The 27217-nt window shown below is 37.6% G+C and overlaps 1 protein-coding gene across 1 annotated transcript; it reads left to right on the forward strand.

The window, feature by feature from the left end:
• Nucleotides 1–22901: 22901 nt before the first annotated feature.
• Nucleotides 22902–24640, forward strand: LOC122049661. Its single transcript, XM_042611019.1, has 2 exons — nt 22902–23917; nt 24006–24640. The coding sequence occupies exons 1-2, from the start codon at nt 22982–22984 to the stop codon at nt 24447–24449; spliced, it is 1380 nt and encodes a 459-aa protein (XP_042466953.1). The 5' UTR covers nt 22902–22981; the 3' UTR covers nt 24450–24640.
• Nucleotides 24641–27217: the final 2577 nt, after the last annotated feature.

A 27217-nucleotide genomic window follows, 5' to 3' on the forward strand; every position in this document is an offset into this window, starting at 1 on the left:
GCAGCAGTAAAACAACAAACGAAGACGTCGATGGTGAAGATGGAGGGAAGCATGCAGAGCAGCACTAAAACATCAAAGGATGACGACCAACACTTGCTCCATGGCTCAACAGTATTGGAGCTGATTAGCTTACAAATGAAGATGCCAAAGAGGAGATTTGAAGGGTTCCGACGCTTGGGAAGGTCTTGAAGATGTTGATGGTGAAGATGGAGGGAAGCATGCGGATCTGGAGCAGGATTAAATACTTGATGGAGGCGGAGTGGAAGCTTAATTTGTTCATGCCGTGCCCGTGCGCAAGCACATAGCAACGGACGAGATGCAGTGTCGCGAGGAAAGGGCAGGAGGCGAGGAGGTTGCACAGGAAATCATCGCTAATGGAGCTGAATTTCATTTTAAAGAAGGTGAGGAAGGCGCAGCCCACGGACAAGAGGGGACGGCGATCGGAGTATCTCGACACCATGAAGATTCTGTTCAAGAAGAGACTCCTCAGCGACTTGATATCGAGGAAGCTGCAGTTTTTCCTTCTGCTGAGATACAACCATCCCTTGCCAGAGGTTTCGAGGGTGAGGTCTTGCACGCCCACTTCGACGAGGCCGTTGGCGAGCAGCTGTTCGAGGGGTTCGGGTAAATTGGTGACATCATGGAAGACGAGGTGGCATTGGCGAATCAGAGCACGGGGGAAGGTGAGATCTTTGTGGATGTCGACGTAGAGGCGGAAGGCGTCGAGTCGGGGGATGGAGGGGAGGAGGCGGTGGAAGCGGGCGCAGATAGCGGAGAGGGCGACGCGCTGCTTGATGGGGAGGAAGGAGAGGATGGAGATAAGGAGGTCGTCGTGGAGGGAAGTGAGACGGTCCTCCGGCGGGACATTCTGTTTACGCCGGCACTTGTAGTGGTCCGTCATCCAACATGACTTTCTGATCGGTACCCTCTGATTATGTGTTATTCTTGAATAAAATATCATTTAATTTGATACGGAAAGAACAAAGAGTGCTTGACCGTCAACATTCGAGAAGTACTTAGCTTCGAGCATCTGAAATCTCCCGCATCAGTTGATGAAAAGATAGACGATACAATCCAAGGTTGATGTCGCATAGATTAACTAAGCTCAATTATTCGAGCTCTTTTTTCCTAACTCAATTTCTTGAGCTCTCCACGTTTTCTTCTTTGAATTCACCCTATCTTGTTCAAGCTCAGTTCTTGGGCTCTCTCTTGATGTTCTTTAGATAGAGACGCTATCAACTATGGGTTATTGACAGCAAATAAATGTAGTCTACAATCCCTGCAGGAAAAATTCAATAGGAAAAGAATACTCGCTTAACTTTGGGGTGGGCTCCCACCCCAGATTAACTATTAAAGGTTATCTATTAGTCAAAAAATTAAAGGTTATCTATTAGTCATGGGGCTTTCAAATAATAAGTTCCAACAAATTGGTCAAAATAATGCATGAACTGCATCGACTAATGTTGCACAATTGTACAAGATCGAGAATAGACAAGAGGATAAAACAAAAATTCCAATGCATTTCGTTGATAAACAAAAAGTATATTTATAACCCAATACATAGCCCACTAATTCCTTAATTATAGTCCACTAACTCCTCACATTAACTATTTATACCTAATACTTCTTTATCATGGAATCTTAGATGTCTTTGATGATTTTTTTTTTTTTTTGTACATTAAATGACTTCTAAGATAGAGTAATTAATAACTGAAAGAAATAATTCTTTATTTCAAATCTTCGATCAATTTCAACATCTATGCTCCATCTTTTGCACCTATGCAAACTTAATACTTTTGTTGATTCTGCTATTTGAGAAATTATAATCTTTCAGTATTCTTTGGACCTTAATAATTCTCCAAAAACATGCTCATGGTCATGTGACTATAGAATCAAGGAATGACTACTAGGTGTACAAAACTTTTGGAAGTCATCACTCTTCTTGAAACTTAATTAGCTATGATATTACTATTAAAAATCAAAGAGTTTTACACGAAAGACAAGGAGGATAAAAAATTCTCAATGCATTTCCTTGATAAACAAATGACCAATTTGTAAACTAGTATATAACCCACTAACTCTTCAATATTGACTATTAATTATAACAATACTCACTTAACTACATATCTACTATTTTTTTTAACCACATTTTACTTACCAAATAAATCTAGAAAGCACGGAGACTTCTAGCGTGGCGTCCTAGCTTCACCGCTAGTTCAATCGCTATAGGTATATCTGAGAATTGAACCCTAGTTATTTAAGAAATGTACCACACCCGGCCCAAGGATTCAAGGGCTATTTTGAAATATATACGAATCCTGAGTGGCTCCATGCCTAGTACAAAGTCACTGAGTAAAAAAAAAATAAAGCAAGACTGATCGATGGATTTCCTAACCAGACAAATAAACACCAAGTCAAGGGGGAAAATTATAAGAAGCATATGTGGCTTTGTTTTCTCATATATCACCACCCTCATTCGCCTCGCTTACTTGTCCGCATGCCCTTTCGTGGTCACCACTTGTGGCCCAGGCTCTCGCCTCTGGAGGTGTAGTCGTCAACATAACTACCCTCGTTCGTGGCTGCCATGATTGGATCAACGTGTCCTCCACATCGACATATGCTTACGTTGACACCGAAAGCAAGCAACTGTAGATTGATGTCTTGCGTGAGACGCTCGAACATGGCCTAGCACTGCGCTTGTGGACCAACTACCTCTACCTCACCGTCGGCAGCACACTCTCTAATACCGACGTCAGTGACCAGGCCTTCCGCTATGACCCCCAAATTTTCAATGTCTACGAATTAAATATTATTATCAGTAAATTAACTTAATAATTTCATAAATAATAAAAATTTAAAATTTGATAAAATATAGAAAAAGATGAGATTGTAAGGTTATCACACGAAGTGAACTCACACCTCACCTCTTCTATTACGTCCTTGGCAAACTCAGTAATTCGAGATCAGCTCATTCTATCTATTATTCTTGCATTCATCCCTGTCATTACTTCTTACCACCACAACCAACCTTAGGGGCTACATATCTACTACTTTAAATACATTCAACATGAATATTTTTTTTAATCATTAGTTGTCACTACTAATTAATTAAAATCTGATAATTTTCTTTAACTATCGCCACTAATTATTAACTTATCAATACAGTAATTTGCTAACAAAGTCAATAAGAACATTTACATTAAATTTTATAACTTAATGGAATTAAAAATATAAGTCAAACCCAGCATTTGGAGAATTTACTAGTTAGTTAGATTATTTAACAAAGGGCGCAGACATTTGTGTAAATTACAAGTTAGTTATACTGAACGAAGAGAAAAGAGAAAAGAGGATCACTAAAATTTCATTTCAATGCAATTGACAATGTCAGGAGATACTTGGAATAGAGACTCCTCGGATCCTAATATATCCTTGAACTGATCCGTACTAGTGCGACTTCTCAGCATTTGCAGTCCCATCTGCTTTAATTCCTCTGTCATCTCCTGATTTAAGAGAAAATCTTCAAATGTCTTGTTGGGCATTTTCATTTGGAAATCAATTAGTTCTACTTCTTTAGAGTCATGGAGCAAGCGATCGTCTTCATTGGTGCTTTGTATATTTGTAAAATCTGCAAGTATATCAAACTTGGTATTGCACTCATTGCACTTCCTGAGGAACTAAGTCAATATCATAGTTGACGATCGATTTTTCAAATTGATCACGGAGCCCCCTTTGTAGTCCGGATAAATTAATTCATCGTTGTCATCTTCTCCAGCTAATCCCTGCCAATCGAAGCAAATTTTGTTAGGTATCGATCAAAGAGTATATGCGTGAAATTTAAGAAGGTCAATCGGGATCTTCTTCTCTCACGTTTGGGATTTTGCTAGAATTCAGCATAAGCCAAGCGTTTTCCTTTGGAAAAGCAGCTCCGGTAAAATTCATCAATGCAGCTGGAGGATCTGGAGGCGGATGGAGGGCGAGAAGGAATGACGCGTTCCGAACCTTGGGGGCTTCAATGCGCATGTGGTTGACGACCTCGACGACGAGAGACTCGAGCTTTGGGCAGTGGAGGGAAGAAGGCGGTGGAAGCTGTAGCAGACGGCGGAGACTGCGACGCACTGCTTGATGGGCAGGAAGGAGAGGATGGAGATGAGGAGGTCATCGTGGAGGGTAGTGAGGTGCTCCTCCTCCAGCATACCTTCCTGCTCACGCAGACGCTTGCTGTAAAGCTGTCAGACGGGCCAAGGATTCAAGGATTATTTTGAAATATATACCAATCCTGAGTGGCTCCATGCCTAGTACAAAGTCACTGAGTAAAAAAAAAATAAAGCAAGACTGATCGATGGATTTCCTAACCAGACAAATAAACACCAAGTCAAGGGGGAAAATTATAAGAAGCATATGTGGCTTTGTTTTCTCATATATCACCACCCTCTTTCGCCTCGCTTACTCGTCTGCATGCCCTTTCGTTGTAACGACCCACCTTCTACACTACTACTACTCTCTAAAGGTGGACGCTACTTAACTACTTAACCGGTGTGATTAAAAAACCACATGGAAACTCTACCGAAAAATTTCGACAGAATCTCCCCTGTACCGGTGACCTTAAACTGATATACAAACACTGTATACATCAGCCACAGGCGGCTGGAACATATATTAGACAACCACGCAGTTTATATATATGAAAAAGAATCAAAATACTGAAAGAAGTAACCCTATCAATGCATGATAAAAACACTCCAATGAAAATAACCTATACAAATTCTAAATTCTTTTAACAATTCGACGGAAGCAATCTTAATAATTTTTTAAGCTAAGTCCCAAGGTCTCTCCATAGTCCTGGCATCACACACCGTCACAGCATCTCCTTGTCGCCTTCCTTCTATACTTTACTTTTCCTTTATCTGCAGTAGGAGAAAGTGCAGTCTATAAGCATAAAGCTTAGTGAGTGCTATCTAACTCACAAAAACTCGATATGCATGTATACAAATAAAAACATGCTAAACTGAATGCTAATATGTAAAGCTACTCATGCTCATAAATAGCAAAGAAATCAACTAACATAAGACATCATACTATCTGATATACTAAACATGTGTAGCTAATCATGCTCATAAGCTAATAAAGAAAGCAAACTAACTGGAATGCTAACATATTAAGCAAAACATGCTCATCAACTAGCAAATAAATAACATGTAAGAAACTAAACATGTAAAAGTTGCTAGCATAAAAGAAAGCTAAACTTGCTGATCTTTAAAACAAAGTGAAACTTACTTCTTTTACTCTAAACTTATTCTTTTATTTCACTTGTTTAAAATTTATACTTTAATACTTGAAAATAATAATCAACTTCTCTTGGGCCCGGCATAGTACCATTTTTCGCGCTTCCTAATAGGTTGGGGTAGCGAATCCCGAAACTACTAAGATACTTCTAGGCCTTGGAATTGGACACCTGGATTTGTTTAACGACAACCTTGGAAGTCGGGTACTAGCCTCTTCTTAAAAGTAAAATACTTTTTATCTTAAATACTTCTTCTTTAAATGCCTTGGCATTTTAATAGCATCCTATGTGCCAAAATCCATAAAGTCTTGACTTTGGGATTTACTTAAGGCCTTGGCCTTTTCTTTCTTTTCTTTTTCTTTCTTTTTACTTGTTAATGCTTCTAAAAGAATTTGATAGAACTCTTATTTTCCCACTAGAATACATGGTTGTTCATGCTTATTAAAATAGCAAATAAAAACTAAAAAAAAACTGCTCATGTGTATCTAGTAATAAAGAAAACTGATCATGCTCAACTCATAGCAATTAAAAACTGCACATGCTCAATAATAGCAAATGAAAACTAGAAAATCTGCATATAAGACTAATACAAATCTGCGCTGTGAATGTTACAAAATTCTGCACTACAAGCTAACTCCAAATCATAAAAACAAGGCTGTTCATGTTAAACTAAAACTAAACTTGACATGAAACAAATTCTAAAGAAATAAAATACTGCTCAATTTATGAAATCTGCTCGTGCATATACTTATCAAAATCTGTATAAGTGAACAGTTGATAGCAAGGGAAGATACACGAGCAGTATACTTATAAGTGAATAATTGATATTAAGATTGCACGAGCAGTATAGTATACTCAAACTTGAGCAGTATACGGATTCTAAACTATTCATGTGCATCTCAAATCAAGGGAAAAACTAAGCTATAATGTAGAATTCTGCATTCAATGGAACAACTAAAAACTGCACTTAAAAGGAATGCATTGTTCTAAGCTCCCAAGGAACTGTTTGTTGTTCTCATAAAAATCTGTATTTGCTAAGGTAAAAGACACATCTAATTCTGCACCCATTGCATGGCACGAACCCAAATCTGAACGGCAAGCTAAGGAATTGTTTATGCCCATCTTTCCTAACACCTAACTGGTTGACACAGCAAGATTACAAACCCAGCTTACTCAACAATGAGGTGATTTCATATTCACCCTAGAATATTCAGAATTAATAGTCATGGCAGCAACTAACACCATACAACCCGAAATCTCTAATCATGCTTCATCAGATTGACACAAAACAAGTAACGTTATGAATATGTTCTACGGTCCCTAACATCAACCAAAATTCGAAACCAGCATAAGCAGATTCCTCTCGGAACCGGGACACAGCAAAAAAAATCGAAACAAGGGAAACAAATCTCGGAGCTATCCTACTGCAGGTGAGTAGCAACTCACCTCGCTGCTCTTGGACTTACAACCGGAGGAAGACCTAGGGTTCGGATGAGCCCCTAACCGAAGGAGGAAGAAGGTTCTAGGGTTTGGAAACTTGCAACTCTCGGCCTTTTCTTGTGCCCGCGCGCTCTCCTTGCCGAGAGAAGCTCGGACTTGTGAAGAATCCGCGGAGGAGGAAGCTCGTCGGCCGCCGGAGTCGCCTAGGTGCGTGCTGCGATTTTCGCCGAGAAGGGTTGGCGCCGTCGCGAGTGAGAAAGGAGAGGTTTCGGGAGAAAGAAAAATAGGTTTAGGGAAAAGAAATCCAATCCTTATACTTAGGGTTATTTTTGGTTCCAACTATAGCTTATATATTTTCCGCTGCCTATTTAATTAGCAACGATCGCTAGCCCAGTTGGTCCGTTGGCTTTGCTCGAGAGGTCTGTGCTTCGATTCTCAGCCGCGCCCCTTTTTCTTCAATTTATTTCAAACGTTCCAGCTACTGCATATATATATTTCGCTCCATATAAGGTTAACAAAATCGTGTAGCACAGCTGGTTGGGCTGGTTTCGGCTGAGGTTCGGCTCGGGTCGAGGTTGTGGGTTCAAAACCTGGCTTCAACATATTTCTTCTCTTTTTTTTTTTTTAAACTTCTTTCTCTTGGTAAAAATACCAAACGAACTCCAAAAATTACGTAAAAATACTCTAAAAATTTCTAAAAATCTCTAGAATATTTTAAAGGTATTTCCAAATATTTTTATGGACTTTTAGAACTTGAAATAGGGAAAATTGGGTCGTTACATTCGTGGTCACCACTTGTGGCCCAGGCTCTCGCCTCCGGAGGTGTAGTCGTCAACATAACTACCCTCGGTCGTGGCTGTCGTGATTGGATCAACGTGTCCTCCACATCGACATATGCTTACGTTGACACCGAAAGCAAGCAACTGTAGATTGATGTCTTGCGTGAGACGCTCGAACATGGCCTATCACTGCGCTTGTGGACCAACTACCTCTACCTCACCGTCGGCAGCACACTCTCTAATACCGACGTCAGCGACCAGGCCTTCCGCTATGACCCCCAAATTTTCAATGTCTATGAATTAAATATTATTATCAGTAAATTAACTTAATAATTTCATAAATAATAAAAATTTATTTAATAAAAATTTAAAATTTGATAAAATATAGAAAAAGATGAGATTGTAAGGTTATCACACCAAGTGAACTCACACCTCACCTCTTCTATTACGTCCTTGGCAAACTCAGCAATTCGAGATCGGCTCATTCTATCTATTATTCTTGCATTCATCCCTGTCATTACTTCTTACCACCACAACCAACCTTAGGGGCTACATATCTACTACTTTAAATACATTCAACATGAATATTTTTTTTAATCATTAGTTGTCACTACTAATTAATTAAAATCTGATAATTTTCTTTAACTACTATCGATCGCCACTAATTATTAACTTATCAACACAGTAATTTGCTAACAAAGTCAATAAGAACATTTACATTAAATTTTATAACTTAATGGAATTAAAAATATGAGTCAAACCCATCATTTGAAGAATTTACTAGTTAGTTAGATTATTTAACAAAGGGCGCAGACATTTGTGTAAATTACAAGTTAGTTATACCGAACGAAGAGAAAAGAGGATCACTAAAATTTCATTTCAATGTAATTGACAATGCCAGAAGATACTTGGAATAGAGACTCCTCGGATCCTAATATATCCTCGAACTGATCTGTACTAGTGTGACTTCTCAGCATTTGCAGTCTCATCTGCTTTAATTCCTCTGTCATCTCCTGATTTAAGAGAAAATCTTCAAATGTCTTGTTGGACATTTTCATTTGTAAATCAATTAGTTCTACTTCTTTAGAGTCATGGAGCAAGCGATCGTCTTCATTGGTGCCTTGTATATTTGTAGAATCTGCAAGTATATCAAACCTGGTATTGCAGTCTTTGCACTTCCTGAGGAACTAAGTCAATATCATAGTTGACGATCAATTTTTCAGATTGATCACGGAGCCCCCTTTGTAGTCCGGATAAATTAATTTATCGTTGTCATCTTCTCCAGCTAATCCCTGCCAATCGAAGCAAATTTTGTTAGGTATCGATCAAAGAGAATATGCGTGAAATTTAAGAAGGTCAATCGGGATCTTCTTCTCTCACGTTTGGGATTTTGCTAGAATTCAGCATGAGCCAAGCGTTTTCCTTTGGAAAAGCAGCTTCGAGAAAATTCGTCAATGCAGCTGGAGGATCTGGAGGCGGATGGAGGGCGAGAAGGAATGACGCGTTCCGGACCTTGGGGGCTTCAATGCGCATGTGGTTGACGACCTCGACGACGAGAGACTCGAGCTTTGGGCAGTGGAGGGGAGGAGGCGGTGGAAGCTGGAGCAGACGGCGGAGACTGCGACGCACTGCTTGATGGGCAGGAAGGAGAGGATGGAGATGAGGAGGTCATCGTGGAGGGTAGTGAGGCGCTCCTCCTCCAGCATACCTTAGCTTCCTGCTCACGCCGGCGCTTGCTGTGGTTCGTCATCAGGCGAGCAAAGGAGTCGGGATCAGACTGTCTCCGCCAACTTCCTTGGACGGATTGTAGGCCATTAATTACATGTTAGCTCAAATACGATTTTATGGTTCGGCCATCTAAATTTATTATTTTTTTATTATAGTAAAAAATCTAACACGTATTAGTTTTTTATCCACAATTTAATATGATTCAAAAAAAGTTTAAAAAGGATTTCATATAATTCCGAACACAAGATCTATCTAATTTGATCTTTATTTTATTTTATATAAAATTATTATCGAAAGAATCTATTTTAGAGACATAATTTATTTGTATGGTTTGAACATACGTAATTATAAATTTGAGCATGACTTTGACAACAACTCAAACAAGAACTTAAATTCTGGTTCTTACCATATTAACGGAAGGTGTAAGTTTTAGAGTAAGAGATTTGGTCTCATCTATATCATGCAAATATTCTATTAACATGACATTACACGCATTATATAAATGATGGCATGTCACATCGAACGCACATAAATGATGATATATGACATACAAGTATAAATATTACATAAATTTACCTATGTTATAATTCTATTTTGAAAATAAAATATGTTATAAATCTAATTTTAATAAATCAAGATTTATATAATCAAATTAACTAATTTTCAAATTTAATTAATATATTTCATTTAGAATTTTTTTCTATCAAGAATCTTTAATTATTTTATAAATAAAATTTTAAATTAATTTTCTAACAATTTAGGAAATAAACAATTAATATTTCTTAATTTATTATAGAATAATTCAAATCAAATTTTTTTTATGATTTTCAAAATCTTTCCAAATTTAGTATTTCCTAATAATTTAGGAAACTTTCCAAATATAGAATATTTTAATAAATCAGAAAATTTTAGAAAATATTAATTCTATAATTTAATTTAGTAATAGTCCTTTATTACGGAGAATATGGTAATGTCTGAGGAAAATATGTAAACGTGATAAGAAGGATCTATTCCTATAAAAAAAGGTATTACAAGGAAAAGGTACTCATATACATCTTAAAAAAAATCCTAATTTTAGAATACTTCTTTCTTTTTCTTTTTCAAAAACAGCCTTGGGAGTCGGAGTAACAATAGCGAGAACCTTTTCGGCCATTTTCCTAACCCTTTCTTTCCTTCCAGGACACGAGGTGAGTATTCCTACATTCTTCATTAGTCAACATCAATAACAATAACAGCTCATCAGCGAGTTGACCATATTTCGCGACCTCAGGCAATATCAACCACCTTAGTCCGATCCTATTTTGAACAAAGCATTATCATTTTAGTATTGTTTTGACATCACCATTTTAAGTTTGATAAGTAAATAAAAAAAATTCTAACACAGCTAATTAATTTGGGTCGGTCTAATTATCCCATTAGTTGCGCAACAATATGGTGGTTGCAAATTTTTTTTAGATTGATTGTCAAAATCTATGATTTAAGGGGAAAAAAATTTAGGTTTTAGGAAGAATTTAACTCTAATCCGACCTTAAAAATTGAAAAAAAAAAAAACTCTTAATTTGTTCATGCAACTAATATATACATTACTAATCCCCTTTTATAGATTCATAACAGTGCACTATTTATTTTTACTAATAAAATTTTCTAATAAAACTAGAAAAATTTATCCCCAAAACTAAATTTACTCTTTCAAAAATTAATAAAGAAAAAAAACACACACTAAATTTTCATTTCAATACAGTAATTACTGGAAGATACTTTAAACAAAGACTCCTCGGATGTTAATATATCCATGAATTGTTGTTTGCTGGTGCGCCTTCTCAGCATTTCCAATCCCGTATCCTCTAATTTCTTCATCTTTTTTTGATCCGAGAGAAGTCCTTCTAATCTTCTCTTTGACATCTTTATTTGTAAGTTGATCAGCTCCAATCCTGTCGAGCCATGGAGCAAGTGTTGGTCGTCGTCCTTTGTTGTTTTAGTGCTGCTCTGCATACGCGTAGGATCTACATGTATATCAAACTCGGTATTGCAGTCATTGCACTTCTTCAGGAACTCGGTCAATATCGTAGCCGACGACAGATCTTTCAAATTGAAGTCGAGCTTGAAGATCGACTTAACCCCATCAATTCTGTTTCTCTCTGCGAAGATCTGTCAATTAAATCAAATTTTGTTAAGTATATATAGATGTATATATATATCAATCAAAGAGAGTATACACAAAAATTAAGAAGGCTAGCTTGATCGATCGATGGATCGATCTTCTCTCACGTTTGGGGTTTGCCAAGAATTCAGCAAGAGCACAGCGGCTCGCCTTGGAAAAGCAGCTCCGAAAAGGTTCATGAATGCATCTAGAGGATCTGCCGCCGGCGATTTTAGGGAGAGAAGGAACGATGCGTTCCGGAGCTTGGGGGCTTCTATGCGAATCGTGGTGACAACGTCCATGATGAGCAACTCGAGCTGTGGGGCGCGGACGTCGATGGTGATGATGGAGTGAAGCATGCGGATCCGGAACAGGATTAAATGCTTGATGGAGGCGGAGTGGAAGCTTAATTTGTTCATGCCGTACCCGTGCACATAGCAACGGACGAGATGCAGTGTCGCTAGGAAAGGGCAGGAGGCGAGGAGGTTGCACAGGAAATCGTCGCTAACGGAGCTGTATTTCATTTTAAGGAAGGTGAGGAAGGCGCAGCCCAAGGGCAAGAGGGGACGGCGATCGGAGTATCTCGACACCATGAAGATTCTGTTCAAGAAGAGACTCCTCAGCGACTTGATGTCCAAGAAGCTGCAGTTTTCCCTTCCGCTAAGATACAACCATCGCTTGCCGGAGGTTTCGAGGGTGAGGTCTTGCACGCCCGCTTCGATGAGGCCGTCGACGAGCGGCTGTTCGAGGGGTTCGGGTAAATCGGCGACGTTGTGGAAGACGAGGTGGCATTGGTGAATCAGAGAACCGGGGAAGGTGAGATCTTTATGGTTGTCGACGTCAAGGCGGAAGGCGTCGAGTCGGGGGATGGAGGGGAGGAGGCTGCGGAAGCGGGCGCAGACAGCGGAGAGGGCGACGCGCTGCTTGATGGGGAGGAAAGAGAGGATGGAGACAAGGAGGTCATCGTGGAGGGAAGTGAGACGGTCCTCCGGCGTGACTTCCTGTTCACGCCGGCGCTTGTAATGGTACGTCATCCGGCGCTTGTAAAGGCGTCTTGATCAGATTGTCTCTGCGCTTGTAATGGTACGTTATTTATAATGTTGTTGTAACCAGATAATATAAGGGTATATAATTCCTTAAATAACCCAACAAATATATTATAGAAAAAATACGGTATTAAATATTTTGAAATAGGAATTAAGAATAGATCTTATGAGAAGATTTTGTTATTAGACTTATCTCATTGTTGTTTTATTTATTCTTTTATGTATAAACGTCAATTAACTAATAATTATAGTAAAAAATTATTTACTATTTTTTTTATCCATATTAGTCTTATTTCTAATGTTGGAATAACCAGATAATATAATTCCTTAAATAACCCAACAAATATATTATAGAAAAAAATACTGTATTAAATATTTTTAAATAGGAATTAAGAATAGATCTTATGAGAAGATTTTGTTATTAGATTTAGCTAGTGGTTGTTTTATTTATTCTTTTATATCTATATTAACTTACAATTATAGTAAAAAAAATCTAACACTTATTAATTATTCAGCCATAAATAAATAATTAGCAGATGAATTGGGGTCAAAGTCAACTGACACTCCGGCTTTAAAGATCAATGTTCGGGAGCACGCTCATGACCAAAGGAGAAGTAGGAATTTGGGGGAGGAAGCGAAGCTTAATTTGGAAATAAACCATGTGTAATAAGCAGCTAATAAGTACGGTATTCGGTGACCGTTAAGAAGGAAGTATTTAAATTTCATGATAGTTACACGAAAAAATATGAAAAAAAGGTAACAGTTAGAGGATAGAATGTTCACTCTCATATAATCATCTCTTTTATTTAATTATTTCCTAATTCTTAAAATTTCACTTAAGTATCAGAGGAACCTTATCAGGATAAGATCGATACCCTCTGACTATATGTTATCCTTGGACAAAATATCATTTAATTTGATATGGAAAGAACAAAGAGTGCTTGACCATCGACATCCAAGAAATGCTTAGCTACGAGCATATGAAATCTACCCCATCAGTTGATGAAAAGATAGACGATATAGTCTAAGGTTACGTTGATGTCGCATAGATTATCTAAGCTCAATTATTCGAGCTCTTTCTTCCGAACTCAGTTTCTTGAGCTCTCCACGTTATCTTCTTTGAACTCACCCTTTCTGTGCTCAATTTTCTGTAGTTATAGAGGTTGGGAAGTAAACGCCATCAACTATGTTGATGAGCTCAATTTTCCTAGCTTTCTCCTGTTCAAGCTCAGTTCTTGAGCTCTCTCTTGGTCTTCTTTAGATAGAGGTACTATCAACTATGGGTTATTGACAACAAGTAGATGTAATCTACAATCCCTACAACGGCCTATCATCACTTCTGGTCAGTAACGACCAAAAGATTGATATTAATGGCTGACACTATATATATTTAGAGGTTGTTATATGATTAATGTTTGAAATGGTTGAATGGTCCATAAATTTTCAGAGATCATGATCACAATCTACACATATATCTCTCATCTCATATCTACAAATACAAGTTGCATACTTACATTTGTCATTTAGAGACTAATGTTAACGTTTGAAATGGTTGAACTCACACCTCACCTCTTCTATTACGTCCTTGGCAAACTCATTGTGGCAATTAGAGATCAGCTCATTCTATCTATTATTCTTGCATTCATCCCTGTCATTGCTTCTTACCACCACAACCAGCCTTAGGGCCTACATATCTACTACTTTAAATACATTCAACATGAATTAATTTTTTTTGATCATTAATTGCCACTACTAATTAAAATCTGATAATTTTCTTTAACCACTATCACCACTAATTATTAACTCAGCAACTTGCTAACAAAATCACTAATAACATTTACATTAAAATTTATAACTTAATGGACTTAAAAATATGACTCAAACCCAACATTTGAAGAATTTACTAGTTAGATTATTTAACAAAGGACACACACATTCGTGTAAATTACAAGTTAGTTATACTGAACGAAGAGAAAAAACAATCACTAAAATTTCATTTCAATGCAATTAGCAATGCTAGAAGATACTTGGAACAGAGACTCCTCATATGCTAATATATCCTTGAACTGATCCATACTGGTGCGACTTCTCAGCATTTGCAATCTCATTTCCTTTAATTCCTCTGTCATCTCCTGCTGATTTAAGAGAAACCCTTCAAATGTCTTTTTAGGCATTCTCATTTATAAATCAATTAGTTCTACTTCTGTAGAGCCATGGAGCAAGCAATCGTCTTCATTGGTGCTCTCTATATGCGTAGAATTTGCCAGTATAGTAAATCTAGTATTAGAGTCCTCATTGCACTTCCTAAGGAAGTGGGCCAATATCATAGTTGACGGTCGATTTTGCAGATTGAAATCGAGGTTGAAGATCACGGCGTTCTCCTTTTCGATTTCTTCTTCTAATACCTGTCAATCGAAGCAAATTTTGTAATACATAGAGCAAAGAGAGTATACATGAAAATTAAGAAGGTAGGCTTTATGGATCTTCTCTCACGTTTGGGGTTTTGCTAGAATTCAGCATGAGCCAAGCGTTTTCCTTTCGAAAATCAGCTCCGAGAAAATTCTTCAATGCAACTAGAGGATCTGTAGGGGGATGGAGGGCGAGAAGGAATGACGTGTTCTGGACCTTGGCCGCTTCAATGCGCAGCTCATTGACGACCCAGACAACGAGCGACTCGAGCATTGGGTCGTGGATGTCGATGGCGTCTAATACCAACACAAAAGGTCAAGACAGTAAAACCAATACAAAATGGCTCATGTCATCATTGTGGCAAGATGGGACACTAGCGAAGAAAACTACAAGATCTATCTACAATACCAACGACTGATATTTATGTGATGGTATGCTTTCTGTCACTAAAGACATATTGTAACAAAATAGCTTTGAAATAGTGACGGATATAGTCTGTCACTATTTTATACTTTTTTTGTTGGGTTAACATTAGTCTCTAAATGACAAATGTAACTAGTATTTATAGATATAAGATGAGAGAGATATGTGTAGATTGTGATCATGATCTCTGAAAAGTTATCATAACCATTAAACTATTTCAAACATAATCATGGTTTTAAGAGGGCGTAATATTTCAAGAAATAGTGATGTTGGTACAAAAAAGGCACTACATATGTAGCATGTTCGGATTGAATTCCATAGGTCATTTGAAACTATTTGTTTCTTGTATCTTTCTCTTGGACCTATATAACAAAAATGGTTGAAATGTTCTTTGTGGTGAGTGTGAACAGGAAAGATAGTATAATGGAATAATCTCGTTTTTTTTCAAACACATGATGTAAAAGATTTATACGTTTTTTCCATTATATTAGTCCCCAGGGCGTAGCACAGCTGGGCGCACATGGTTTCATGGCCGAGAGGTCCAGGGTTCGATCCTCGGAGTGTCATTGTCTGGGGTTAGCGTCTCGGCTATGTGCTTTCAACTATGTACCTGCATTTACCTTCCTCCATATTGATGGGGCCGGCTCTAGGGGAGTCGCTGATGTGACGGTTCCACATTTTGTATACGTTTTTCCGTTTGATTTATGTCTTTTGTGAGAGCAAACTATGCCCTTGTTCTACTATTTTTATGTTTATTTCATCAATGATGATAGATTTATTATGAATGTGATGCTTGCACATGTTGGAGCCTAGTGGTTAATTAACAACTTTTTACTATAGTGACAATGGCTTATAATTTAAAACATTGATTGAATCCATGTTCACATTCATCATATTAAGTAAATCTCATTTCACTTCCTGACTTTGCTATGTTACCTTAACTTTTCAAGAATGAGGTACTTATAGTCGTTAAGGATACATTTACCTGGAAGGATGGCTAAACTTAAACCTCTTAAAGGTTGCAATTTCTTGGATGGGCTGGAGAGTCATGTTGCATTTGCTACTATTTGAAAATAGTCTTCATCAAAATTAAGTGGAGGACAACACGCTATTCTTGCACTTTCTCTATATACTTGACGACGTACTAATAATTTCTTTCAGTTATTATATCCATGAACTTGTATTATATATAGAGTATTTCTTACATGTGATTTTTCTATTTGTTTATAAAATCTAGTTTAAATGTTTAAATTAATCTAAGTTATTATATCTACAAATTTAATTACTGTCTACCTAATATATGATTCATTTGGCTTATAATTTAAAACATTGACTTCAAAGATAAACAAATGAATAGGTGGATTACCTTTTTACTTAAGCAGTTGTTCAGTTGTTCTTGTGTTGTGTACCACTTCATTGCTTCTAAGTGGAGGGGCATAATCCACTCGCTTACCATGCTCAAACTATAAAAAGATAAAGGTTAAAAATAATCTAACGAAATGAAATAATGAAATTTCATGATTATTTACATATTCATGCTTTGTTTACTTACTCTTCTTTACTAATCATATTGCTACATACGGTTTTGATTAATTATTTGACTTTTTTATTATTATTTCAGACTTGTGTTTGTGTTAATATTTTTTTATATTATTTACAAAAATTTTGAAGATGTTAACTTATTGTTGGTTGATTAATTGAAATAAGGATGAACAATATGAATTGCATTTAACATATAAGCTCCTAAATAGCCAGCTGATACGAAACAATGCAGTTATTACATGATAAAGTTTATGAGATAAATTACTGAATAAGTTACAATGATCAAGGAGGATGCACTACAATCAATAGTAATATTATCATTATTTATCTCAAATAATTAGAAGCTATTTAGTTATCATTTTTTTCTATTACTTACCTTTTGTTCATTAAGATCATATAGTTTATATGTGTTCACAGTTCACAAAAGTGGAGTACTTTCAAGAAAAAATTGATGAAATGTACTCCGAGGTAGTCGAATGCATACAAGATCATATTTATGAATAGGTATGTACATGAGTTCATCTTATTGTATTTGAAAGTGATAATATCGATCATGTAAATTTATAGTTTTTTTTTCTTTTGGAGAATATAATTGAATTTGAAAATGATAATATTTATGTTGAAATGTTGTCAAAAATATGATGTTTATTTTTTTATTCATGGGCTGGTTTGGCCTTCATTGTTTCATGCTAGATATAAACATATCTCTTGTGCATTGTGTTGTTTTTCTTATAGTGATTATTGTTGGTGCAATTAACCTCTAGGGTTTTGATATTTGACAATGCACCTAAGTCTGGTTAGTTTGACCAAGGGTTAATTCAACCAGGACTTGATATTTGGAAGAGTGTAGTCTAGTCAGGACTAGATGACTAGCAAGGGTAAGTCCTAACCGAAAGATAGGCAAATGAGAAGTCCTAACTAAAGGTTAGGCAAGTGGAAGTCCTGATGAGTGAAGTCGGACCCTAGTGAGTGAAGCTAGGTGGTGGAAGTCCTGATGAGTGAAGTCAGACCCTAGTGAATGAAGGTAGGTAGTGGAAGTCCTGGTAAGTGAAGTCGAGCCCTAGTGAGTGAAGCTAGGTGGAGGAAGTCCTACTGAGTGAAGCCAAACTATGGAAGTCCTAGTGAGTGAAGCTAGGCAACCCTAGGAAAGTAACCCTAAGTAATGTGTGATCAACTGATTTCCGGTCTACTGTGCGCGATCGACCAGACCAGCAAATCCTAAAATATGGTGACCCTGTTTTACTTTACTATTTTATCTATTGTACTGACCCAGTGTGCAGGAGTTGACGAGGGAGTCTGGCTAGGTCAACGGGTCGACCGGATAGTTGGCACAAAGTCTAGACAGGTCGACGGACTGACCGGATATCTGACAAACTGGTAATTTAAGGTAAGTCACTGGAGAAGAGTGACCAAGTGAGGATGCATCCCGGTTGAAGGGACAGTAAGCATTAGTCCAGTTTAGGCTCATTTGGGATCCCTAAACTGAGACCTTGACTAGTTCCTAGTCCTGGGGGGACAGGAACTAATTACTACTATTTATTATTATTAAATTATCGTAATACTTGTTTTGCATGGAATTTTGGAGTAACATTGTTTTGTAGGGAAAAGAGGAGAAAGTTACATTCGGATGAACTGTAACGACCACCCTTCTTACTATACTACACTACTCTCTAAGGATGACCATTACTTAACTACTAACTCTATTTAACCGGTGTGATCGAAACCACGAGGAATCCCTACTGAAAAATTTCGACAAAATCTCCCCTGTACCGGTGACTATAATCATTAATACATAACATAATATACACAGCCACAGGCGGCTGGAACATTTATCAAACACCCACGCAGTTAAATAAGTATCAAACACACAAATATCTACTTACTAAACTGAACTCAAATGTTTACAATAACTAAATGCGGAAGCTAAAAAAGAATAAGGAAAGAAGACAAAAGGAACTCCTTTCTAGTCCCAAGGCTTCCATAGTCCTGGCATCACACATCCTTCGAACACCTCCTTGTCGTCTTCCTTTCTATATCTTTTCCTTTCCTGTATCTGCAGTAAGAGGAAGTGCAATCTATAAGTAAAATTTACTTAGTAAGCGCTGTATAACTCACAAAAATACGAATATGCATGTATACAGAAAGAATTAAAAACTATATGCTCTAAAAAGAAATAAAGCATAAACATAACTGCTCATGTCAAATTAATAGCAAAGAAAAGCTTCACTTGTTTAAAACTCAATCTTTAATACTTTATGTTTATGTAAAACTCGTTTTACTTGTTCAAAAACTTATACTTATAATACTTCAAAATAATAATCAACTTCTTCTTGGGCCCAGGCGTAGTACCATCTTATGCGCGTTCCCTAATAGGTTGGGGTAGCGAGCCACCAATCCTAAAAGAGCAGACCTCGGTCTACCAGGGTCAAGACCTCGGAATTGGACACCTGGATTTGTTTAACGACAACCTCGGAAGTCGGGTACTAGCCTCTTCTTAAAAGTAAAATACTTATAATCTTAATTACTTCTTCTTTTAATGCCTTGGCATTTTAATAGGCACCTTGTGTGCCAAAACCCCTAAAGTCTTGACTTTTGGGATCTACTTAAGGCCTCGGCCTTTTCTTTCTTTTCTTTATCTTTCTTATACTTTTCTTATAAAAGAATGCTTCTTACAAAACTGAAATGTTTAAACAAATTCTAACACTGCAATGCTTAAACAAAATCTGCATACAAGTTTAAACAGAAATCTGCATATTAAACTTAACTAAAATCTGCATATTAAGCTTATCTAAAATCTGCATACTAAGCTTATCTAAAATCTGCATACTAGCTTAGAAAAATCTACCGAATTCTCTTAAGACTAGGTTGTTCATGTCAAAAACATAGCACAACCAAAACTAAAACCTGCTGAAGCTTAAAATCTATGTAAACTTGTTGGAATAAGACTAGATTAACTAACCTGCTGAATTTGTAACAAAAGGAATCAATTTTGCTGAATTGAACCTTAAGAAATCAACTTGCTGAATTGAAACTTTAAAAATTAAACTTGCTGAATTATCAAAAAGAAGGGCTGTCCTATGCTCTAATAGAGTTGTACGTTTCTGCAGTGAACACAAAGAAAACTTGGACTGGAATAAGCTCCAAAGGGGGCTGTTCTAAGCTCCAAATGGAGTTGTTCTTGTCTGCAGAAATGCACAAGGAAGGAGGTTGTTCTCTGCTACAATTGGAGCTATTCCTTATCTACTGCAAATACCACAGGGAAATGGGACTGTTGGTGCCCCTTTCCTAACGCAAACCAAACTAAACCTGTTGGAAACTTAGAACCTATATAAAGCTTGTTTCGTTTCAAAATCAAATCCCATATCTAGCAACAGGACACTAATTCTTGCTACTACAGAACTTAAAAGGAAGGAAACCAAGAACGCATGCTACTAAACTTCAATAAAACAGAACCCTAACCAAAAAGGGAACAACATGGCAGCAAACTTCGGAACAAAATAGAACAAATTCGGAACACAAGAATAAGCAGTGTTCAGAATCTAATCCAATCAAAAACCCTTTCCCTCTTCCTTAACAACTCACGGCAGTAAGCCCTAAGCCACAAACTTCACAAAAAAATTTGAAACAAAAGGAAAAGAACCCGGAACTATCCTACTGCAGGTGAGTAGCGTCTTACTTTGAGTTTTCTTGGACTTACTGCCGGAGAAAGGAACTTCTAGGGTTCGGAGAAACATCAAATCTCGCAGCTCCTTTGTGTTTCCGAGCTCCCCGCGTCGAGGTGGTCACGCACGGGTGAAGACCGGTCGGAAAAAGCCTTCGCCGGCCGCCGGAGGGAGGAAGCCCTAGCTCCTTCGTGTTTTCGCCCGAGAGAAGAACGGCGTCGCGCCGCGAGAAGGAGGAGGAAAAGGTTTCGGGTCGGGAGAAATTAGGACTCGGGAATTTACCTCCTCAACTTATCCCTCTTATAATCTCCATATTCTGTTAACTTGTTAAATAAATTTTCCTACCTTTTCTAAATATAACTGACGGCTGGATCACTTGGTCAGTCGGATTTTGACCAACTCTAAGGTCACGTCTTCGATTCCTCAGCCGCGCACTTTCGTTTCGATTTATTTTCAATGTTCCTAATTATACCTTATATATATTTTATTCCATATATAATTTACAAAACGTTTGCAGACCAGTTGGTTGGCTGAGTTTGTTAAGATCCTTATCGGGTCCGAGGTCCTGGGTTCAAAATCCGACTTCAACATATGTTATTCTTTTTTTTTTTTTTACTTCTTTCTCTTGGTAAAAATACCAAACGAACTCCAAAAATATTCTAAAAATCTCTAGAATTTTTATATAGCATTTTTAAATATTTTTAAATTATTTTTGGGGCTCAAAAGGAGACAAATTGGGTCGTTACATGAACAGTGTCCATAGAAGGTGCATTCGTGCTGTTCATAGAAGGCGCCTTCCATGGCTATGGAAGGCGTCCTCCACTAGATAAATTTTGACCGTCACAGTAGATAAGTGTCAGGCTGTTTGGGATCAAACTTGCCTCATTGGAGGCGCCTTCCATACTCTATTTAAGGATACTCGCCCAAAGCTTCTAAAACAACTCATATACAAGCTTCTGTGCATTTGATTGAGGTTCCGACTGCTTCGACCTACAGTTGTGACCCTGCTACGATCCTGTTGTGCCCGACAACTACGGAGGAACTGACTGACACCGAGCCAAAGCTAACAATTTTCGAAGGTGTTGGTTAACGAGCTGTTATTAAGTTTTAATTATTTGTAATAGGACAAGTGCAGGGTGTTGCACTTGTTCCTTCTTTCTCTGTACTCGATTCTCTCTTCCGAAGGTACCGAAAGAGGTTTATAGTGATTTACCCATGGATAGGTCCGCGGGACTTGGATCTTGGTGTAGGAGTCGCCGAAGGCTCCAAACCAAGTAAAACTGTCAACGTTTTTCTTGCGTTCTTTATTTTCATTTTCTTTTTCTGCTGCTCATACGTTGATTTCAAAACTAAAAGAAATGAGTTTTTGCAAACCACGTGATCCACTCCCCCTCTCTCACGTGTGTCTCGATCCAACAATTACAAGCTTCGGTTTGATTCTACTATGATGTTTATGCCCAACTACTGTGTTGCAGCCCTACTACGTCCAACTGCTGCACTCAGAATGGCACTGACATTGAGCTTCGATCTTTAACTACAATCCATATCAGTAAAACATTATTTTCTTTTAGTTCTCATTATACTTGTATAAGAGAGTGTAGGCTATTGCACTCTCTTTATTTCTGCATTTGATCTCTCTATCAAAAGATTTTTCGGGAGAGAATTTAGTGGACTGTCCAATCGAAATAGTCCAAAGGATCGTGGGTCCTGAAATAGTTGTCGTAGGACTAAGAACTAAGTAAAAATATAAAAGCATATTTTTCCACTGTACAATTCGAAAAGATTTTAAAAGGTGAAAATGAAAAGATTTGAAAAGGTGAAAAGAAAAGTTAAAAAGATAAAATTCACCCTCTCTAATCATTCAATAACTATATAGGTAGTTTCTTCACTAATAAGTATTAGAGTCAATTACAATGAGTATAAAATGTCTCATTGAATATTTAATCTCTCTCATGAAAAGGGACACTTGTTAGAGGAAAAGGTCCTCTGTGATTTATCTGTCTATATTTAACCTAGGGGTCGACAATATTAAACCGTCTAAAATGAATATTATCACCATTAACTTTAATAACATAACTATTCTACATTAACAATAATAATTTTATAGAAAATAAAATGAAAATTAAATTAGATAGATCTTGCGTTAGGATCTGGTACAATATCTTCTTAAACTTCTTTTTCAAATATTGATAGAGATAAACGAATCTTATTAAATTATCGTTGGATAAAAAACTAATAAGTGTTTGATTTTTTGCTATAATTGTTAGTTAATGACCAAATCTAATAAAAAACCATAAATTAAATCTAATAACCAATTTATTTTTAATTTCTATTTCAAAAGATTTAAATCTTTTTTTCTATATTATATTTATTCGATTAGTTAGAAAAATTATATATTTATATATATAAAAACAAAATCTAATAACCAAATTCTTCCCCTAAAATTGATTCTCTAATTACTCTCCTCATCTGTCAAACCCTAACCCGCCTGAACCGAGAAGGCGGCAGAGACAGTCTCATCCCGACGCCTGATGACGGACCACAACAACAAGCGCCGGCGTGAACAGGAAGGCAGGCTGGAGGACCGCCTCACTTCCCTCCACGACGACCTCCTTATCTCCATCCTCTCCTTCCTCTCCATCAAGCAGCGCGTCGCCCTCTTCGCTGTCTGTGCCCGCTTTCGCCTCCTCCTCCCCTCCATCCCCCGACTCGACGCTTTCCGCCTCGACGTCAGGCTCCCTTCCGGCGGCGTCGACGTCCACCAAGAGCTCACCTTCCCCCGTGCTCTAATCCGCCAATGCCACGTCGTCTTCCGGGACGAAGACGACGAAGACGACGACGCCTTATGGTCCTATTTACCCAAGCCCCTCGAGCAGCTACTCGTCGACGATCTCTCCAAGGCGGGCGTGCAAGACCTCATCCTCAAAACCTCCGCAGACAAGGGATGGTTGGATTTTGACGGCAGGGATTGCGGCTTGTTCGGCATCAAGTCGCTGAGGAGCCTCTCCTTGGACAGAATCCGGGTGTCGCAATACTTCGATCGCCGCCCCCTCTCGCCCTTGGGCTGCGCCCTCCTCACCTCCCTCAAAATGGAATTTTGCATCCTTTGCTATGATTTCCTACGCAACCTCTTCGACTCCTGCCCCTTCCTCGAAACTCTGCAACTCATCTGTTTCAGTTGTATCAAGCACAGACTAAGCATCCACTCCGCCTCCATCAAGAATATAGTCCTTCTCAAGTCGCTCGCCAGCGTCAACGCCATCGACATCCACTGCCCAAAGCTCGAGTCGCTCAAGGTGGAGGTCGTCAACGAGCTGCGCATTGAAGCGCCCAAGGTCCGGAACGCATCATTCCTTCTTGCCCTTCATCCGCCTGCAGATCCTCCAGTTGCGTTGATGAATTTTCTCGGAACTGCATTTCGAAAGCGAAACGCTTGGCTCATGCTGAATTCTAGCAAAACCCCAAGCGTGAGAGCAGATCCATAAAGCCTACCTTCTTAATTTTCATGCATACTCTCTTTGCTCTATGTATAACAAAATTTGCTTCGATTAACAGGTGTTAGCAGAAGAAATCGAAAACGATGAATTTATTTATCCGGACTACAAAGAGAACGCCATGATCTTCAACCTCGATTTCAATCTGCAAAATCGATCGTCAACTATGATATTGACCCAATTCCTCAAGAAGTGCAATGACTCTAATACTAGATTTAATATACTGACAGATTCTACGCATATAGAGAGCACCAATGAAGACGATTGTTTGCTCCATGGCTCTACAGAAGTAGAACTCATTGATTTACAAATGAGAATGCCCAAAAGGACATTTGAAGGGTTTCTCTTAAATCAGAAGGAGATGACAGAGGAATTAAAGGAAATGGGATTGCAAATGCTGAGAAGTCGCATCAATACGGATCAGTTCAAGGATATATTAGCATCTGAGGAGTCTCTGTTTCAAGTATCTTCTAGCATTGCAAATTGCATTGAAATGAAATTTTAGTGATTGTTTTTTCTCTTCGTTCAGTATAAATAACTTGTAATTTACACGAATGTGTGCGCCCTTAATTAAATAATCTAACTAGTAAATTCTTCAAGTGTTGGGTTTGAGTCATCTTTTTAATTCCATTAAGTTATAAATTTTAATGTAAATGTTATTAATGATTTTGTTAGCAAGTTGATGAGTTGATGAGTTAATAATTAGTGGTGATAGTGGTTAAAAAAAATTATCATATTTTAATTAGTAGTGGCAATTAATGATTAAAAAAAAACTCATGTTGAATGTATTTAAAGTAGTAGATATGTAACCCCTAAGGTTGGTTGTGGTGGTAAGAAGCAATGACAGGGATGAATGCAAGAATAATAGATAGAATGAGTTGATCTCTAATTGCCACAATGAGTTTGCCAAGGACGTAATAGAAGAGGTGAGGTGTGAGTTCACTTAGTGTGATCACATTACAATCTCATTTTTTCTGATATCTTACCAAATTTTAAATTTTTATTAAATAATTTTTTATTATTTATGAAATTATTAAGTTAATTTACCGATAATAATATTTAATTCGTAGACATTGAAATTTTGGAGGTCATATTGGAAGGTCTTGTAGCCGACGTCGGTATTAGAGAGTGTGCTGCCAACGGTGAGATAGAGTCAGTTGGTCCACAAGAGCAGTGCTAGGCCATGTTCGAGCGTCTCACGCAAGACCTCAATCCACAATTGCATGCTTTCGGTGTCAACGTAAGCATATGTCGATGAGGAGGACACGTTGATCCAATCATGGCAGCCACGGCCGAGTGCAAACATGTTAACCACTACGCCTCCGGAGGCGAGAGCCTGGCCACAAGCGGTGACCACGAAAGGGCATGCGGACAAGTAAGCGAGGCGAAGGAGGGTGGTGATATATGAGAAAACAAAGCCATATATGCTTCTTATAATTTTCCCCCTTGCCTTGGTGTTTATTTGCCTGGTTGCTTTATTTATTTTTTTTACTCCGTGACTTTGTACTAGGCATGGAGCCACTCAGGATTGGTATATATTCCAAAATAGCTCCTGAATCCCTGGGCAGGATGTGGTGCATTTCTTAAGTAACAAGGGTTCAATTCTCAGATATACCTATAGCGATTGAACTAGTGGTGAAGCTAGGTCGCCACGCCAAAAGTCACCGTGCTTTCTGGATTCATTTGGTAAGCGGAATGTGGTTAAAAAATAATAGATATGTAATTAAGTGAATATTATTACAATTAATAGTCAATATTGAATAGTTAGTGGGTTATATACTAGTCTACAAATTGGTCATTTGTTTATCAAGGAAATGCATTGATTTTTAATAGTAACATCGTAGCTAAGTTTCAAGAAGAATGATGACTTCTAAAGTTTTGTACACCTAGTAGTCATTTCTTGATTCTATAGTCACATGACCATGAGCATGTTTTGGAGAATTATTAAGGTCCAAACAATACTAAAAGATCATAATTTCTCAAATAGCAGAACCAACAAAAGTATTATTTTTATATATGTGCAAAAGATGGAGCATGAGATGTTGAAATTGAAAGATCTTGAAATAAAGAATTATTTCTTTCGAGTTATTAATTACTCAATCTTAGAAGGCATTTACTGTGAGGAGTTAGTGGACTATAATTAAGGAATCAGCGGTCTATGTATTGGCTTATAAATAGACTAATTGTTTATCAACGAAATGCATTGGAATTTTTGGTTTATCCTCCTCGTCTATTCTCAATCTTTTACTATCGTGCAACATTAATCGATGCAGTTCATGCATTATTTTGATCAATTTGTTGGAATTTATTATTTGAGAGCCGCAAACTTCTTGACTAATAGATAACCTTTAATAGTCATTAATCTGCCAATGAGATTGATTCTAAGATAGAGGTAATGAAGTGAATGCTTGCTATACAACATATAGTCTCACCTAGTGGTATCGAAGTGGAAGTTTAGTAGTACCTATACAACATATAGTCTCACCTGCATATACAAGAGCAGACATACGAACGTTTGCACGAAGTTACTTCCAAGCTCAATTCGCTAAGAGTGCAGTGGACAATAGAAAGTATGAAAAATAGAGTTTCATTAACATTAGTCTGTAAATGACAAAATGTAACTAGTATTTATAGATATGAGATGAGAGATATATGTGTAGATTGTGATCAGGATCTTTGAAAAGTTATGGACCATCCAACCATTTCAAACATTAATCATATAACAACCTCTAATTATAGTGTCAGAAAGGCAGTCTCCATTAATGTCAACCGTTCAACCATTACAAGCTAGAAATGATGATTGTGAAGAGGTTGTTGCTGAGATTGTAGGCCTTTTAGTTTGTGGATAATAACAACATGGGTGGAAGTACTTCTATCTAAAGAAGAACGAGAGAGAGCTAGGGGAATCGAGCTTGAAGGGGAGAGCTTGAAAAATTAAGCTTAAAGTGGAGAGTTAGGAGAATTGAGCTCATCAACACAATTGATGGCATTCACTTCCCAACCTCTAGAAATATAGAAAATTGAGCTAAGAAAGGGTGAGTTCAAAAAAGAAAACGTGCAGAGCTTAAGAAACTGAGCTCGGAAGTAAGAGCTCGAATAATTGAGCTTAGATAATCTATGCGACATCAACCCTAGATCGTATCGTCTATCTTTTCATCAACTGATGCGGTAGATTTCACATGCTCGTAGCTAAGTATTTCTTGGATGTTGATGGTCAAGCACTTTTTGTTCTTTCCATATCAAGTTAAATGGTATTTTGTTCAAGGACAACAC

Source organism: Zingiber officinale, chromosome 2B, assembly GCF_018446385.1.
Source record: "Zingiber officinale cultivar Zhangliang chromosome 2B, Zo_v1.1, whole genome shotgun sequence".
In the NCBI taxonomy this organism is placed as follows: domain Eukaryota; kingdom Viridiplantae; phylum Streptophyta; class Magnoliopsida; order Zingiberales; family Zingiberaceae; genus Zingiber; species Zingiber officinale.